The sequence below is a fragment of the Onychostoma macrolepis genome, chromosome 07, assembly GCF_012432095.1.
Source record: "Onychostoma macrolepis isolate SWU-2019 chromosome 07, ASM1243209v1, whole genome shotgun sequence".
Classification (NCBI taxonomy): Eukaryota; Metazoa; Chordata; class Actinopteri; order Cypriniformes; family Cyprinidae; genus Onychostoma; species Onychostoma macrolepis.
In genome coordinates, this window is record NC_081161.1 from 10,655,304 (window position 1) to 10,672,228 (window position 16,925).

A 16,925-nucleotide genomic window follows, 5' to 3' on the forward strand; every position below is an offset into this window, starting at 1 on the left:
ATCTCTTTCTCTTTACGCTACCTTTCACAAAAATTCTTTTGTCATTGTGATGGATTACAGGGGAAAGGTAGCTACTCACAGCCCCAACAATTAGTTTTTCCTGGTCTTGTTGTGCTCTTAGAAGAGCCTGTACGAGCTGTCCTAAAGTTTCAGTGGTCACTGGCGGAACTACTTCAGGGTTGTAGGCAGGCTGAGGAGGAGCAGAATTATGCATACCATTTCTTTTACTATCTTGCAACTTCTTCCTACACTCTTTCTCCCAATGTCCTAATTTTTCACAGTAGTTGCATTTGCCTTCTCTTTTAGACCATCTCTTATCTTGTTTTGTTGTGTTAAACGTAGCTGCTGCTACTCTCACTTTTGCCTTGACATCAGCATCTCTTTCCCATGTAGCTAACCTGTCTAGGTTACTTCTGAGAGTTCTGTTAGACCAAGTTAGATCTAAGAATGGTAAAGCTTTTCTGTATTCGGCTACAAGGCCATCTGACCAGATACGAACTAGGGGTCCCTTGTCATCTAGCACACTTTCAGGGTCATCAACAATTCCACTGTAAATTACAGCTGACTGACAAAATCTCTCAGTATATTCACTCACAGTTTCTTCTTTCTTTTGCACACAGGTAGTAATTCTAGACCAATCTATTTTGGGTCCCAAGATATTCTTTAGGATTTTCAAAATACCTTCTCTTAAATCACCTTTACTTGCATGTCGCAGTTCAGAAGTAACAGCAGTTTCAAAACTGTTGAATTCAGATTCAGTTAGAATTTGTGACATCAACTGCGTTACCTCTGTTAAAGACATGTCGTAAAGGCGCATTTTACTGATCAATACTCTTCTAAATTCAGAAAAATGTGTGCGTGCTGAGGGTAAGCTCTGAGACAGTCTCTCTATATCTTTAGGTCCTAGTGTTTTGGCAACAGTTTGTACTTGCACAACAGAAGAGTTGAGGGGAACACTTTCAGTTTCCTCAATTCTGAGAGATCTTCTCCGAGCACCACAAACATTGACCGAATTTACAGGCACATCAATTACTGATTGGAGAGCTACATCTCTTTCAAAGAATGCTTGTAAATCAGGGTAAATGCTATCCGGCTGGCTAACTTCCACATCAGTTTTTGCTGCAGCTTTGTTGCGGTTCAATTTCTTAGTCAAAGAGGATATTCTAGCTTGAAGCTCATTGTTCTGTTTCTCTAGCTCTGAGTTACGCTGAGATTGTTGTGTAGCTAGTGCTAAACCAAATTCTCTGTGGCAGCAGATAATGCCTTTCACATTGTTCTTGCGAACACATGCTCCTAATACCTTTTTACACTCATCTACAGACCAAGTCTTATCTGGATGGATCTCATATTTCTGAATTAGTTCTTGTCTAACTTTTTCAGTGACTATTAGGTTCATTTGCACTCCTAACAGTGATTTGAATTCGCTATCTGACCACAAAGGAGTCGCAAGACCACCCTTTTCTGTTGTTGGAATCAGCCTAGCATTCCTTCTAACCATTTTGTACGTTTCTTCTGTACCACACAAACAAAAACACTAAAACGTCTCTGATCAACAGAGGGTACACTTGTTAACACAGCTTAACTATTGTTAACTTTGTTACCACATAACAAATCAACAGAGGATAAACCAAAATTATTAGCATGAAATGCTAAACTTCTCTGTGAAAAGAGGATAAACCAAAATAACTAGCACGTAAATGCCAATCTTCCCTGCCTACACAGAACAGAGGATAAAACAATATTAGCACTTGATGCTAAACTTCCCTGCCTGGACAGAGGGTAACTTCATCTCTAAAAGTTCATTTTTTTAGAGGAAAACTTAGTTAACCAAACCCTACAGCTGTCTGTTAACTCTTCTCTGACGGCGCAGAGGATAAACAAATTTGTACTGGTCTTAAAGGTTCTTTTGGATTAGAGACAGCACTCACCACAACCTTGGTTGAGAGAAAAATTCAGTCTGGAAATCTTTGTTCAGCTTGAAGTTTTCGCTGGATTCCAAAAGATGCAGTCTGGAAGCAGATCTTTGTTTGAGCTTGAAGTTTTCAAACTGGATTCAGGTGAGGAAGCTGGAACTCTATCCGGTCACGGCACCATCTGTTGTGAACTTTTATCTTCTACGAAGCAGAGACCAGGAGACGTTGGGATATCTTTCATACAGAAGTTACTCTTTATTGAGAACTCGCTGCGCGTCGCTGTAGTCATCCAAGTCTAACTAAAGCAGTGATACATTGTAGTTTTAAATACATTTTAGGGGGCAGTGCTTAGGAATGGAGACCAAGCACCTGGGTGACAACTTTAAACAAAGCATGCAAATGAGAAAGACAGACCCAATCAACAACACTCGATTGCATTGATAATCCAATCAGTCTAACGATTCATGTCTGGGCCAGGGGCTCCAAAGCCATTTGCAGAACAAAAGATTCGAGTCTGGCTCATTTGGCTCATTTCACTTACAATAGGAGAACAGGAACTGGCAGGGACCTCTTTGCATCTGATGTAGTGATCTGACTCATGTCACCATTTTTCACCTTAAATGTTAAATACAAGGTATATAACTTCTTCAGTTTGTACACTATTACATTGGAATCTAAATTAAACATTTAAATAAATTTGTAATCCCACATGGGCCTCATGTCAGAGCCTTTCTTTCCTTTTTGATGTCCTGGTGCTCTGTATGGTCGGGCCATACCTGCTCATTTTACAACAAATTCTCTGCAGCACAGTGGCAGAACACTCGAACACATATTTATTAATTAGTTTGGACTCTGATTTATGGATTTTTATTAGCTAATATTGCATTTCCCCCTCTCTGGTTAAAATTTTTGTTGCTGAAAAAACCCTGGAAATAAGACAAAAATGCAAGCTGCCATAATGCAGTTTGCCTGATTTTGCATTAAATTCTGCTATTGTAGAATCATGAAATCTTTGAGGTCATCCAGTCATTTCAATTGAATACACATGATTGGGAATTTTACTTGTTCAGTATTTGAAATATCCAACAGTCGAACATAGGATTACTGGATTATAAAGGATTACTGGACTTGCTTATATAAAGTTTGGTTTGGTCAGTGCTAACAGCCATGTGGGCAGCATTTAGGCGTCCCGAGTTCGAGTCCCGGCTCGTGGACCTTTCCCGATCCCGTCTCCCCTCTCTCCCACTTTGCTTCCTAATTGTCCTATCATAATAAAGCAAAAATGCCAAAAATAAATGGTTAATAAATGGTTTGTTTGCTGGCTCGTTGGGCTGGATTGCTTTCTAAACACAACTGAACCACTTTTTTTGTAATCGGGCCTGAGACCATCTTGTTCACCCGATTATTTTAGTGCCGATACAAAACAAACCGAACTAAGGGAGAAAACACACCAGGTTCTGAAACAAACGCTTCAAATGAGCCAAGTGTGAAAAAGCCCTAAGATTGCCAGACCAGGTTGAAAGGGTTTTTATTTAACATTGAGAATACTAAAAATCCAATTGTCTGTGATTAGATTGTGTATTAGATTGTAGTGATTCGCTTAAATAAACAGTGTGCATAACTATAGGCTAACCTTTAAAATTGGGTAAAAAAATATCCCACAGCTGATGTGTAAAATCTCTTGCTTGGTTTGGTAAGGCAGGCTGTTATTCTTTCCATAGTCGCTCAGTAACTCTACACCATTTTGGGGTCTATGGAGCTGTGTCAAGTACTCTAGAGCCCTGATTTTTGTTAAAACAATCATGGCTACACGTGTCAAAACACAAGACATCACAGTTATCTAGTTTTTCAGAAAATCTCATAATGGCCCCACAGATTTCACACTCTCGCTATAGTGCGTAACAGGTTAGAGGTAAATAGCGGTGCTGCTATCTGTGGCGAGCGCTGAAGTGGCCTTTCATTGAATTTAGCTGGAAACAAACCAGAGAAAATGCCAAGACAAACTGGAAAGACAAATAAAGCTTTGCAGAGGCCTCTGTGTGTCCAGAGTGTTCATTATTACCCAGGTGCCCTCATTCACCTCTTCCAGCCAGAATACAACTTCTGTGATTCTATCCGTTTTCACATATACATTGGAAATTGAAGTACAGTTTGTATTAAGCAGAACAACTTGAAATCCCCAAGCAGTGGGGTGGCGCATCTGCTGTCTGTCCAGTAAAACCTTTATTTTACAGGTTACATTATGTGGCAGTGCATTTCCATCAGTGTTTTACAGTAAAGTATAACCACAGACCTCAGGTGGTACTCATTTCAGGCTGTAATTGTCGACTGTGCAGCTTTCATTTTCTCTTCCTATTAGAGTGCTTACTAAGGCACTGTTACAATTCATACTTATGGTTAGTGAAAACCCCTAACCCTGAGTCTTAAACTTTAGTGTGGCCGTTTGGGGTACGGATGTGAATGAAATTATATGGCTAGTGGAGAGTTGTGCTTGTACCTTCCTAAACACTCAGAACTTTTTGCAGGGTGGACAACAAAAAAGTTTTGTAGTGAATTTTAATAGTGAATGCACTTAATTATCGCTCTTTGTGTGTGCTGAATACGGAAGTCAATCATCTTATGGTAAAATTACCCTAGACATAGGATTAGCATAGTAACAATTTCTCACAGCTATAAATAACAAGCGGGCCTACAACTGAATTTGGTTGGTGTTAGTTTAATTAACTCTAAGTTTTAACAACTCTAAAAACACCCTAATATCCTCATAGCAACACACTAAAACTATAACAGATGCATTGCAGGGTTATTATAGTTAACTAAATCTTTAATAAAGCTACAGTTCTCATTTTCACAACTTTTGGTCGCTTAGCGGTATGAAGCATAAAACCACAAGCTACATGCAGAGGAACATTGTTTTGGTAATTACGTGACGTGCTTCGGAGTGCAGAACTGTGAGAGATTGTGCTGAACTGAAGTGATTGACAACTTAAAAGGGGGGATTCTTTGCATGCTTTTTTGTATATAATTCGTTCACAAGTTAAATAAAAGTTCTGGGAGTGCTAATATGGTTCTGTGAATCATTTCTGAAATTAATATGTCAAAATACTGTAGATGATGTGAGGACTAAGTGTTGTAGTGATAGATCTGCAAACTAATAGACATGCCACAGCATATGTTTAGTAGTATCTACAGTTAGATAATTGCTTGGAAAAAAAGAAGAAAGAAAGAATGACAAGTTTGTTCAGTAAGCCACAAAATTTGAGGTATAATTCATGGTAGTAGCACAGAATGAGTTACATCCCAAAGTTAGAGGTGAGCAGTAGTACAGTTTGAGCAATAACAATAGCAACGCCTTAACAAGCAGCAATAATTGAACCTAATTATACTCCCCTATAAAGCTTCTTTATAGATTCATGTCTTCTATTTATGTTTTAAAAGTGATGTGCTCTGTGTAAAAGAAGTCTTTTATGTTTCCATAATTCTCCACACTGTATATGCATTCTCAGTTGAAGGTGTGAGTTCAGCCCAAATGAGTTTGAAAGCCATTCCTTGCCAATATTGCTACGAAGTCAAAACTCTGTTTAAAACAAAAAATATAATCTCTGCTTTAACAGTGAACAGTTGTAGCTCTAGAGTACGTCCTCGTTGCTCTTTACTCATTTGTGCTTTGGCAGAAATAATTTTTTTAGTCACAAAAAAAAAAAAGAGTATTTTGACAGTCCTGCCATGATTAGAATAGCTGGGCCTGCTATTGCATTTTCCCAATTCTCGCAAAAGTTAAACGCTCACACATGTGCTCATTTTGCTCCTATACTGCTGCGTTGTTGGAAAAACATTGTTAGAAATCCCATCTTTGGGTGGCTGCAATGTAAATGTTGTAATTAAATCTTACGAGAGTTTCTACAAAGCCTGTAAATCTATTGTTATGACAACCAATGGGTAGTTGACACATATTGTGTCTATGGACTTTTTTTATCATGATTTTTTTAAGTTTTATTAAAATGACAATTTAAAATGTAAATGAACAGTAAATCACTGGTTTATTTTGAGGTGAAACTAGGCTAATTTGTGAATGCAAATTGTATAGGTTTGTTGTAATATTGACCGTCATATCAGTTGTCATCCTTGAAATAAAATAATTTTCAACCACCTTTCAACATTTGTGCCTATCTTCAACTTTCTTGTGTTTTTTTTCTCCATCCCACAGGACACACTGGACGTTACATCAAGGCCCTATTCAGCACCAGTCTGATTTTCCTCTTGGCACATGTCAGCTTCCAGATCTGCCTGTATACCATCCCCAGCCTTGATAATGCATTGGGACACAACTGTAAGTCTGACTTGTTTCAAGTGCATGTACAATCATAGAGTACATTCTTCTTTATTAAGTATCATTGAGCAGCATTCACAAAGAGGATGCATTCTTTCATTAAAAAAAAAAAAAATGGAGAAAAACATAGCGTTGTCAAGTTGTTTAAAATAAATGGTTATCAGTTGATCCAGGCTGGTCAGTAGGTAGCTGACCAGCTAACATGTTCAAAAACACTTAACAAGCCGTTGTTGTTGAATCATAAGGATTCTCATGTGATTTGAAAATTCATCCAGTTATCACCTGTGAAATGGTGCAGGACAAAATTTGTCCCACCAGTTCTTGCTTTGACGCCAGCTGATGTCATGCGACCAATGCATACACATACTTCACATCTACATATAGACCTACAGCTTTAATCCCAAATGTATCCCTTGTAAAAAAAAAAACAACTCGATTCAAAATCCACATTCAAGCCATATGATTAAAACCAAAGTTTTAATCTGAGCATTCACTAAGGTTCTTGTTTCAATAAGTTAATCCAATTTACCAACAAGAAGCCAGCTACTAAGAAGCCAGCTATGCTCCAAAACACGGCTACCAGATTAAGCTGAATTTTCCAACAGGACATTCACAGGTGACCGTGATTATTCTTGCCGTGTTCAACTTGTCAAAATCACAAATTACATGATACAGTATGTAGCAGCCTTATGTCTCACACGGGACGAAAAGGATTAAATACGTAAGTACTGCAATCCATTTGAGAAGCCTCAGTCATTAGCCGCTCTTATTTGAGGTTTGGACGTTGTGTTTGCCTTCCTTTCCCAAATTGCCCAGAAAGACCAATGCACGATGTATCATTCCTGAGTCCCACGCATCTTTAAGGAGTCGCCAGGCTGACTACAAAGACTTCAAGGGCTTGTAGCCTTTGGCTGACTCTGCCAAAGGAGAGTTCAGTGGCTGATGGAAATGTTTCGGTAGCTTTGCAAAAGCACTTGCGGTTGGCTTGCCTTTATGGCCTACTTGACAATGTCCAGTACTATGATTCATTTTATCCTCAGTATACAAACCTCTCTCTTGCTCTCTCTGTAGGCAGCTCATGGGAGACTCTATCAAGACATGTTGGAGTGTCCAGGTATGTAGAGAATGCAGAGAATGAGGCATCATGTTGAAATCGAAACTATTTGAAACTGATCAGAGCTAGATCACAAAGTTCAAACCAGCGAGGAAACATTAAGGCCATTTAAGGCAGTTGTCTTATTACCAAAAACTTATTTAACATGATAAAACATTTTTTCATGCAGCCATGTTATCGCCCGATTTTCACCATATTACAAAAATTCCTGAACTTGTGATATCCAATATTTATGAATGTAATTATATATATATATATATATATATATATATATATATATATATATATATATATATATATATATATATATATATATATATATATATATATATATATATACAGTATATATATATAATTTTTTTTTTTTTTTTTCAAAGCAGCTTTACAGAAAACACATGATTTGAATTATTATAATATTTTACTGTCAGTATGGCTTATTGTCAGATTTAGCAGATTAGAGCTGGGCGATAACATTTTACGGTTTACGTTTTCGCGAAAATACAAGAAATGAAGCAGTTGAGATATGCTATGTGGTAGCTTATTTTTATTTTATTTTCAGATGAAAGGCTACAATTTCAAGCCCTATTCTGTAAAATATTCATGAACTTGTTTTATGTTTCATGTTTTTATTTTATTTTGATGTATTTTATTTTTGATACGTATTTATTTATTTCGATATTTTATTTTTCATATTTATTTTATATATTTTATTTCATTGTATTGTATTGTATTACTTCTTATTTTATTTCTAGATAAAAGGCTAGAAATAGGCCTTTTCGAGCCCTCTTCTCTTCTCTTCTCTTCTCTTCTCTTCTCTTCTCTTCTCTTCTCTTCTCTTCTCTTCTCTTCTCTTCTCTTCTCTTCTCTTCTCTTCTCTTCTCTTCTCTTCTCTTCTCTTCTCTTCTCTTCTCTTCTCTTCTCTTCTCTTCTCTTCTCTTCTCTTCTCTTCTCTTCTCTTCTCTTCTCTTCTCTCCTCTTCTCCATGAAAAGGCTGAAAGGCTACATTTTCTGATCTGTGTGACACCGTATTGCTCAGATATAGCATTTAACCGCTGAGTTTGTGGTTGCTCCTGCAGGCTTCCGCTGGAAGATCCTTGGAGCATGGTGTGGCTTCTGACGCCAGACCTTGGGATCTTCATCATCTCTCTGATTACCCTGATACTGTGTAACCGTCTGTTGAAGAAGAGAGAGGAGGGATCCATACCTCACATGTCTACACTTCTCCAGGAGGTGAGCTGAGCATAGACCGGGCCTACTGTTGATCTATTGTTATGTTTGAGCAGCTTATTATGAGACACTGGTGAGTAATGCTGGTTTAGTCTGAGCCTCACACAGCCCACCCTTGGCCTGCAGCAGTGACTAGTGCTGATGTAATCCAAAGACTGCTATTTCACTGGCTGGCTGCTATATAAATTGTGTGAGTCAGGGATTTTATCATTCTGCTGGGAGGCAAATATTTGTTTGCATGCATCCCGATTGATACAATGAGCACTTTAGAGGCAAAACTTTTTTTCTAATTTTTGAAAAGTTTAGGTTCATAATATAACAAGGTTCTTGGTCTTCAAAAAAATTATATGATACAATGGTCCCAAAAATGTTTGGACACATAAACCAGGCTTAATATTGCACAAATGGCAATGGCACATCAATTTTTTGGAATTTTATATTACTGCTTTTCTTTTCCTTTTTTAATTAATTAATATATTTTTATTTATTTATTTGTATTAATGTTTTATTTTTTATTTACTGAAGCTTTGGCAAGCAAATGAGATATCCTCAGGATCAACTGCATGTTCTGCCTTATTGCTGAGTCTTACATCCGTAAAATAATCTGTACTTAGTAGTTTTAGATGCAGGTAAATTGTGACCACAAAGTGTACATGCACCATGCTACCATATTATTGTGGTATCATCGATTTGCAAATTACCTGTCTATTTAGGTCATGTAAAAATGTGGTTGCTCATTTTATAAGTTGGTCAGATGGAACCTTCCTGTCTAAGTGTGCGTTATATCCTCCAGACGTTACATAAAAATGCCTTGCAAGACTAATGCTGACAAGCCCTAAGTGCCATATAGTTATATCTTAGGTATATATGTGGTCACTTATTTTGACTGTGTGTCCACAAAAGTTTATGGCCCAAAAAGTTTTACTTTGGACTGCAAATGAATAAAATGAAAAAACTTTGTAATGCAAGTGTATGTGTACACTGCAGCTCAAAAGTTTGGGATCAGTAAGATTTTTTATGTTTTTTAAAGAGGTTTCTTCTGCTCATCAAGGCTGTATCTATTTGATCAAAAATTCAGAAAAAAAGATGTTATTTTGTGAAATATTATTGCAATTTAAAATAATAGTTTTCTATTTTAATATACTTTAAAATATAATTTCTTCCTGTGATCAAAACTGAATTTTCAGCATCATTGCTTCGGTCTTCAGTGTCACATGATCCTTCAGAAATCATTCTAATATACTGATTTATTATCAATGCTGGAAACCATTGTGCTGCTTCATATTACAATATACAATGCTATTCAAAAGTTTGCGGTCTGTAATTTTTTCTTTCTTTTTTTTTTTTTTTTTTTAAGAAATTAAAACTTATTCAGGAGGGATGTGTTAAATGAATAAATGTCATAGTAAAGACTTATGTTGTTAGAAAAGATTTCTGAATTGAACAAATGCTGCTCTTTTTAACTTTGTATTCATCATGATGCTGAAAATTCAGCGCTGCATCACAGAAATAAATTTTATTTTACAGTATATTAAAATAGGAAACCAATATTAGAAATTGCAATAAGATTTCACAATATTACTGTTTTTGTTTTGTTTTTTCTGTATTTTTGATTAAATAAAAACAGCCTTGATGAGCAGAAGAGACTCCCTTAAAAAACATTAAAAATCTTACTGATCCCAAACTTTTGAGCAGCAGTTTATGTGTCTGTGTGTGTGACCTAGGGACATTTTTCCAAATTATGTTTTTACTCATAAAGTTTTCTTTGAGGGTTTTGTTTAGGGGAAGGGTTAGGGGATAGAACTTATAGTTTTATTCACAGTATAAAAATAATTATGTCTATGGAATGTCCCTAAAAAGCATATTTAGGGAATTTTGTGTGTGAGAGTGTGTGTGAAACAGTATGGCAAAATCATTATTTAAAAAAAATATGCTGTCAAAGCCTGTAGCCCTGACCACAAGGTCACATTGGCAGCTAAGATCAAAACAGTTTTGTTTTGCATGGTATCATGATGGTAACTCAACAAGAGTTAAAAAGAACAAAAAGGTGAAACGGAAGCAGAAACATTATCCGGCATCACTGTGGTTATTGCTCTTATAGTCTCACTAATTTGACCAGAATCTGAGCTATTACTTTTGTAAGTGAGATTGGCAAAGGGATATTTTTATTTTATTTATGTATTTATTTTTTGGTGGACAATAATAAAATAATAATGAGAAAAAAAACAAAAAACAAAACATAGACCCAAGCTATGTCTGGAGAAAATAAGATCATAGAAACTTGTAGATGGGCTCTTTTGATTTAGGCCAGTAAGCAGCAAAAAACACCTTAGCAACCACATAGCAATATCTACACACAGCAAGTAAACACCTGATACTGGGTAACCAACCCAGTAACCACTCACAACACCCTATCGTTTTGCACAGGTAGCACCACGTACATTTTATTCAAAAAATCTTGTAGTTTGTATTATAGGCTAATCTTATTTGCTAATCGATGTGAATGCAGCTTCAAAAAGACTAGTCGTGTAAATAGTGCTTCAACATATTTTAGGAATGTACAGAAAATATGTTTAGTTGTTGGTTTCAGAAAGAATAAAACTATTAGCAGATACAGTGCTTCTCATTTCAAACCAAAATGAAGAAACTCAAAACATTTTTAGCTGAAAGCTTGAACTTCAATGCTTGAAATATATTTAAGTAGAAAATAGTAATAATAAAACTTATTTTTAACAATTTATGACATGGGAAAGTTTAATCAAATGTTTGATCCTCTTTAAATATTTTTCATATACTGAAAGTTTTGGCTTCTCTTCGATCTCCACCCTGTGATGTTTTATGAGATTTTTGCTTTTTTTCCCCATTTGACTCTTTGCACCATTCCAGCACTGTACAGCGGCCTAGAGTCTGACAACTTCCTGTTGCTGTTGCCAAGGCAACAACATCAACAAACACTGGCTGGCAGGCTGGCTCGCTATGTGTCAGCATAGAAAAATAGGATCTTTATAAGATCAATTAGCAATAGAGGCTCAAAATGCTAAACCATGCATGCGTGTCTGCTTTGCTGGAATCTAACAATTGAAACCATTTCAACATTATAATGCTTATATAAATATTATTTCCATATTCCTCCAAAGCCGACCTCTATCTGACACTTTCCTACCCTCAAAATCCTACCCAGTTGGACTGTTAATGCTTGTTTATGCCAGCTATGTCAATGCTAACTTTGAAAGATAACTTGCCAAGCTACAATCTATAATGTAATATGTGACCCTGGACCACAAAAACAGTCATAAGTGTCAATTTTTCGAAATTGAGATTTATACATCATCTGAAATTTATATAAATAAGCTTTCCATTGATGTATGGTTTAATATTTGGCCGAGATGATACAACTATTTGAAAATCTGAGGGTGCAAAAAAAACTAAATACTGAGAAAATTGCCTTTAAAGTTGTCCAAATTAAGTTCTTAGCAATGCATATTACTAATCAAAAATTAAGTTTGAATATATTTACGGTAGGAAATTGACAAAATATCTTCATGGAACATGATCTTTACTTAATATCCTAATGATTTTTGGCATAAAAGAAAAATTGATAATTTTGACCCAATGTATATTTGGCTATTGCTACAAATATAACCCAGCGACTTAAGACTGGTTTTGTGGTCCAGGGTCACATATCGTTAAACTATAGTCAAGCTGTCTTTCTAAAAAAAAGTGGTGTGAATCTCTATAAGATACAAACCAAAGTAGCAAAAAATGAAAGGCAGCAATAGATTTTCAATGCATAGATTGTTCTGAAAAAAAATTTTTTTGTTAGGTGTTTGTTAGTTCAAAACATTTATCTAAAATTAGTATTGAATCTATTTATTATAGATTATTGTTAAAAACAACTTTCTAAACAGGAAATATGCCATCTAACAGGCATTCTCATAACGCCAAACACCACACAACTTCCGGCATTTTTCCATCAGGAAACTGTGTTTTGTTTACAGCTTCCCAGGCTGCTACAATGAGCACACTAGAGGACAAGCTAGTCACTGACAATGTGTACAAGGTTCATGGCATTGAAATTTTGATATTTTAAAAAGATATCCAAGGTACAAAACTGCTTGATTTAGTTGGTCTGCTGTTTTTTTGTTTTTGTTTTGTTTGTTTTTTTGGTCTTCTGGCATGGTTTTTAGTTTTTCGTTGTAATTATTGCTGTCAGTCAATTAAAATAAATTCTTCTGTTCGGTCTGTTGTTCAGGTGCTGGGCTGGTGCTGCACATTTCTTTCTGAGAGTGTATAGCCTGTTCACTAATTAAGGTTTAGATTGGCCCGAAGATTCGTTACATGGATCCATCCAGAAGGCAGCTGATGCTTTATTGCGGCTCTATGTTTAGTGTTGGAGAGGGTGTTAATAGAGTCACATAAGGCTGTGGAATGAGGGAGGACCTGGACAATGCTGAACACTGATAATGCGCTGAGCTGAAAAGACTAGAAAAATCCAACCTTCCTGTGTCCTTGAAGGAGTCTAACACAGAAGGAGCAAATTAACTAAGAAGGAAAACAAAGTTAGTCCTGCACAGTGAGATTTTTGACATTTGGCATAACGTCTGGTCCTAAGTGTTTATGGTCAGTCTTGTGGCCAGATTTGTAATCTCACCCACGGAAAGTCTGACCAATATGGCAAGCTCAAATCTGATTGGCTGACTTCATGCAACTTTCTCAAAACTTTTGCCACTTCAATATCCATTAGAACAGTCTGGTTGAGGCTCTGGAAATGCACTGGAAAAATCAAGAGTTATTGAATATGTATGTATGTATGTATGTATGTATGTAAGTTGGACTATCCCCATTAAAAACCATTTCAAGAGTTATAAAGTCTCCTTCACACCAAGAATGTTAACTATAGAATGCTGAAGGGATAATTTAATTTTGTAAGCCAATCCTGAAGTTAACATTACTCTAGTTTATAGGATTTTTCCATTGACTTTTATGTTATTGCCGAAAATAAGCTCTGTGACCGACAATAGTTTATGATTCTGGCAAGTTTATTGCAAGATAATCTTAAAATGAACAACTTTTCAAATACAAGTGAAAATGTATACTGTAGTTAGACTGCGTTTCAGAAACGATCTCCGTTCACACTACACAACTGAAAACACATGTCACATGACCATTCAGAACGACCATGATGTTATGTTTACACGGTCGTCAAGGATACGCAGAGCAAATGTGGGCAGCCACGCCATTGTTTTCAAAAGTTTTGTTCCGTTTACACTGAAACGCAACCCCAGAGTTTTTCATCTAAAACTGGGTCTACAGCGCTTTCGAAAATCTGAGTTTTCGAGGGTCAAGAATGCAAGAGAGGTCTCTGCACACTGAGTCCGAAATTTTCGGACTGTGTATGCGTTTCTTCATATTTGTTATCCTAAAAATTTGTCACGCACAGAAACCTTGCACACTGAGTCCGATGCGTATGAATTAATCCGTAAAACAAGCAGCGAGGATGATTTTGTTGTCTTCTCGCTTCTTAAAAAAAGAATGGTCCATCCGATCCTGAGATATAGAGAGGACTGATAGTTCCCCCTCCTTATTAAGAAGCAGCGGGATTGTCATGATTCAAAGTTTACTTCAGCATGTCAGTGGCTCAGTTTGATGCTTTGCTAGTGATACTAGAGCCACATATTAAAAAGACCACCAATTTTTGTGAACTCAGGGTGCAAGGAAGAACAAATTTACAATCGCCATTCTGGATTTTGGTGTTCGCTTGTACGATGGCTCTGAACTGTCAAAACACCTCTCAAAATGCTTGCCACGGATGCGAAAAATGCAAAAAATCGAACCCGATCCAAATTTTTTTTATGACAGACCAAAATTTTGGAGGCGGTGTGTAAACGTGATTGACATAATGTGAGGTATGGGATCAGATTCCCGACAAAAGTATTGCAGTCACGGATAAAAAAAATAACAAGCGTGAAAACTAAATTTAAAAACGCAAGTTAAAATATATTGCACAAGATTTAAAATTGGAAGCAAAGTTTTCAGAATAGCAAACAATGGTCACGGATTGAAAAATAATAAGCATAAATCAAAAAATTAATAACGCATTAATCTTGTGCAAATCTTGTGCACAAATAATAAGCAAAAATAATATTGTGCAAAAATAATAAGCATAAATCAAAAAATTAATAACGCATTAAATCTTGTGCAATATAATTTTACTTGCGTTTTAAAATTTTGTTTTCACGCTTGTTATTTTTTTATCCATGACTGCATACTTTTGTCGGGAATCTGATCCCATAGTGAGGTCGTATTTATTTTTTAACGTGCGAAAATTTCAGACTAAATTTTCGGACTCAGTGTGCAATGACCTTAACGTAAACAGCAGGTGTAACTATAGCAAACAAAAACGCATTAGTGTAAACAGCCTTAAAATCTGAAAGTTAGAATGTTTGAGTTAAAATAGTTTGCAAGAGTGGAATTATAAACACGAGGATGTAAAAGCGAACTAGTGAGTTGACGAGTCTTCCTTTTCACTATGATAATATTTAATGTCTCCGACAACCTCAATTGTCCCAGTTAGCAAACACCTTTTTCAAGACACAAGATTTTAAAAATCACAATTATGATGCATTTTATGCCAGAGAATAAAATGTTAAAACATCCAGACCTTTGACATCTTGACCTTAACCTAAACCAAAAGCTCACTCAAATGAAAGTAATAACCTGTTTCTGGGTTTCAGGACTCATTACTACAGTACTCTGTAATGATGTCTATATTAGCATCCATGCCAATGGACCATAATGTCATGCTTATTATACGCTAATTATGCAGTGCTTTAAATATTAGAGTTCTTTAAAGTTTCTTATTGGCTGCCAATGTTATTATTGTTCATTAGCTCAAAATCATTCCTTTGTGTTATCGTTATAGTTTTGGTGTGGACTCCACTATTCTCTTAGAATTAGAATGTTTAATAAAAGTTTATAGCTATAGTTCTCATCCTTGGAGTGAACAGACCTTAAAGCTCTACTTTATGTATTTTTGATGCCCTCACAGTAATAGTGAGCCTTGTGTCTTCTAATACAGTTGCACCATATTTTATCCCTTCAGTTCAGTAATGGATTGAATACACACTCGTTTTTTACACATAAGTAACTTTCTTTGCTTTGTTGTAAGATTCAAAGTTTATTTCAGAAGTTTATTCTAGCAGAGGTGTATGTGCCAGCAAGAACAGGTGGATGTTTAAAAATTTATCTCACATATGTGAAAGAATCCAAAGTTTTCAATGATGCAATGAGGAACTGATATTGTACCAGAACACCAGTTTGAAAGCTGCTCTTTTTTTAAGCTAAAGGTATGCAAACAAAGGGATCAAGGTTTGACTGGTTAATGTGGTTCAGAGCGGCATAATCGGTCTGATATTGCCCGAGTGAGGTGGCCTCGTCTGATTGAAATCAAACACTGGTATGGTTCGGATGTGGTGAGAAAGCAATTTGACCCAAATAACCAAGCTGTATCCTAATTCATGATGGGAAATGTCTTTTAATTGCCCTTCTCCAAAACAGGTGCTTTAAAGATTCTGTATATATTCACACACATAGTTGGAGATATAGAGTCAAACCAAAATTTATTCAGACACCTTCAACATTTCTCACATTATCACAGTTTATTCGCTATAGTTTAGAAAATGGTAATAAAATATGACAAGAACAAGTTTTAAACTGTGTCAGAACAACTTCATCTTGATAATGTCAGATAACTTTGATAGAAAGCTATGTAATGAATTAGGTTGAATAGTTGTCAGCTGTTAAATTTAAGTACACAATTAGATAATACCAATTTAGGTCAACCAATTACCAAGCAATTCTTAATTTTGTTCGTTTGTGGTCACATTAGCAATTAAAGAAAAAACACTTAAGCAAAACATGGTCAGGTCAAAGTGTCTGAATAATTTTTGGTCCCAAATCTTTTATCAATTTTACTAATAGTTCTCTGTATGAAGAATTTTTGGGTACAATGTCACAGTTTACTTTATTTTGCTATCCTCACTTACATAAATGATCTATAGTGTCCTGCACCCAAACATATCAAAAATTATATCTGGTGTCTGAATAAATTTTGGTTTGACTGTGTGTGTGAAATGCAACCCAAGAGTTTTTAATCTAAAAACGGGGTCTGCAGCATTTTCAAAAATTACTATATATATATATATATATATATATATATATATATATATATATATATATATATATATATATATATATATATATATATATATATATATAGTAATATGAAAAGTTAGGACACCCTATTGAATTCCATGGTTTTCTGTATCAGGACATAATAAAA

The 16,925-nt window shown here is 35.7% G+C and overlaps 1 protein-coding gene across 2 annotated transcripts in view; it reads left to right on the forward strand.

Annotated features, from left to right (window-relative positions):
• Window positions 1–16,925, forward strand: part of piezo1 (piezo-type mechanosensitive ion channel component 1) — a 100,839-nt gene that overhangs the window by 44,459 nt on the left and 39,455 nt on the right. For both annotated transcript variants that reach the window (XM_058783477.1, XM_058783478.1), the window contains 3 exons: window positions 6,121–6,243; window positions 7,315–7,357; window positions 8,434–8,587. In XM_058783477.1, coding sequence (XP_058639460.1) covers window positions 6,121–6,243; window positions 7,315–7,357; window positions 8,434–8,587 — 320 coding nt within the window. The remainder of the gene's footprint in view (window positions 1–6,120; window positions 6,244–7,314; window positions 7,358–8,433; window positions 8,588–16,925) is intronic.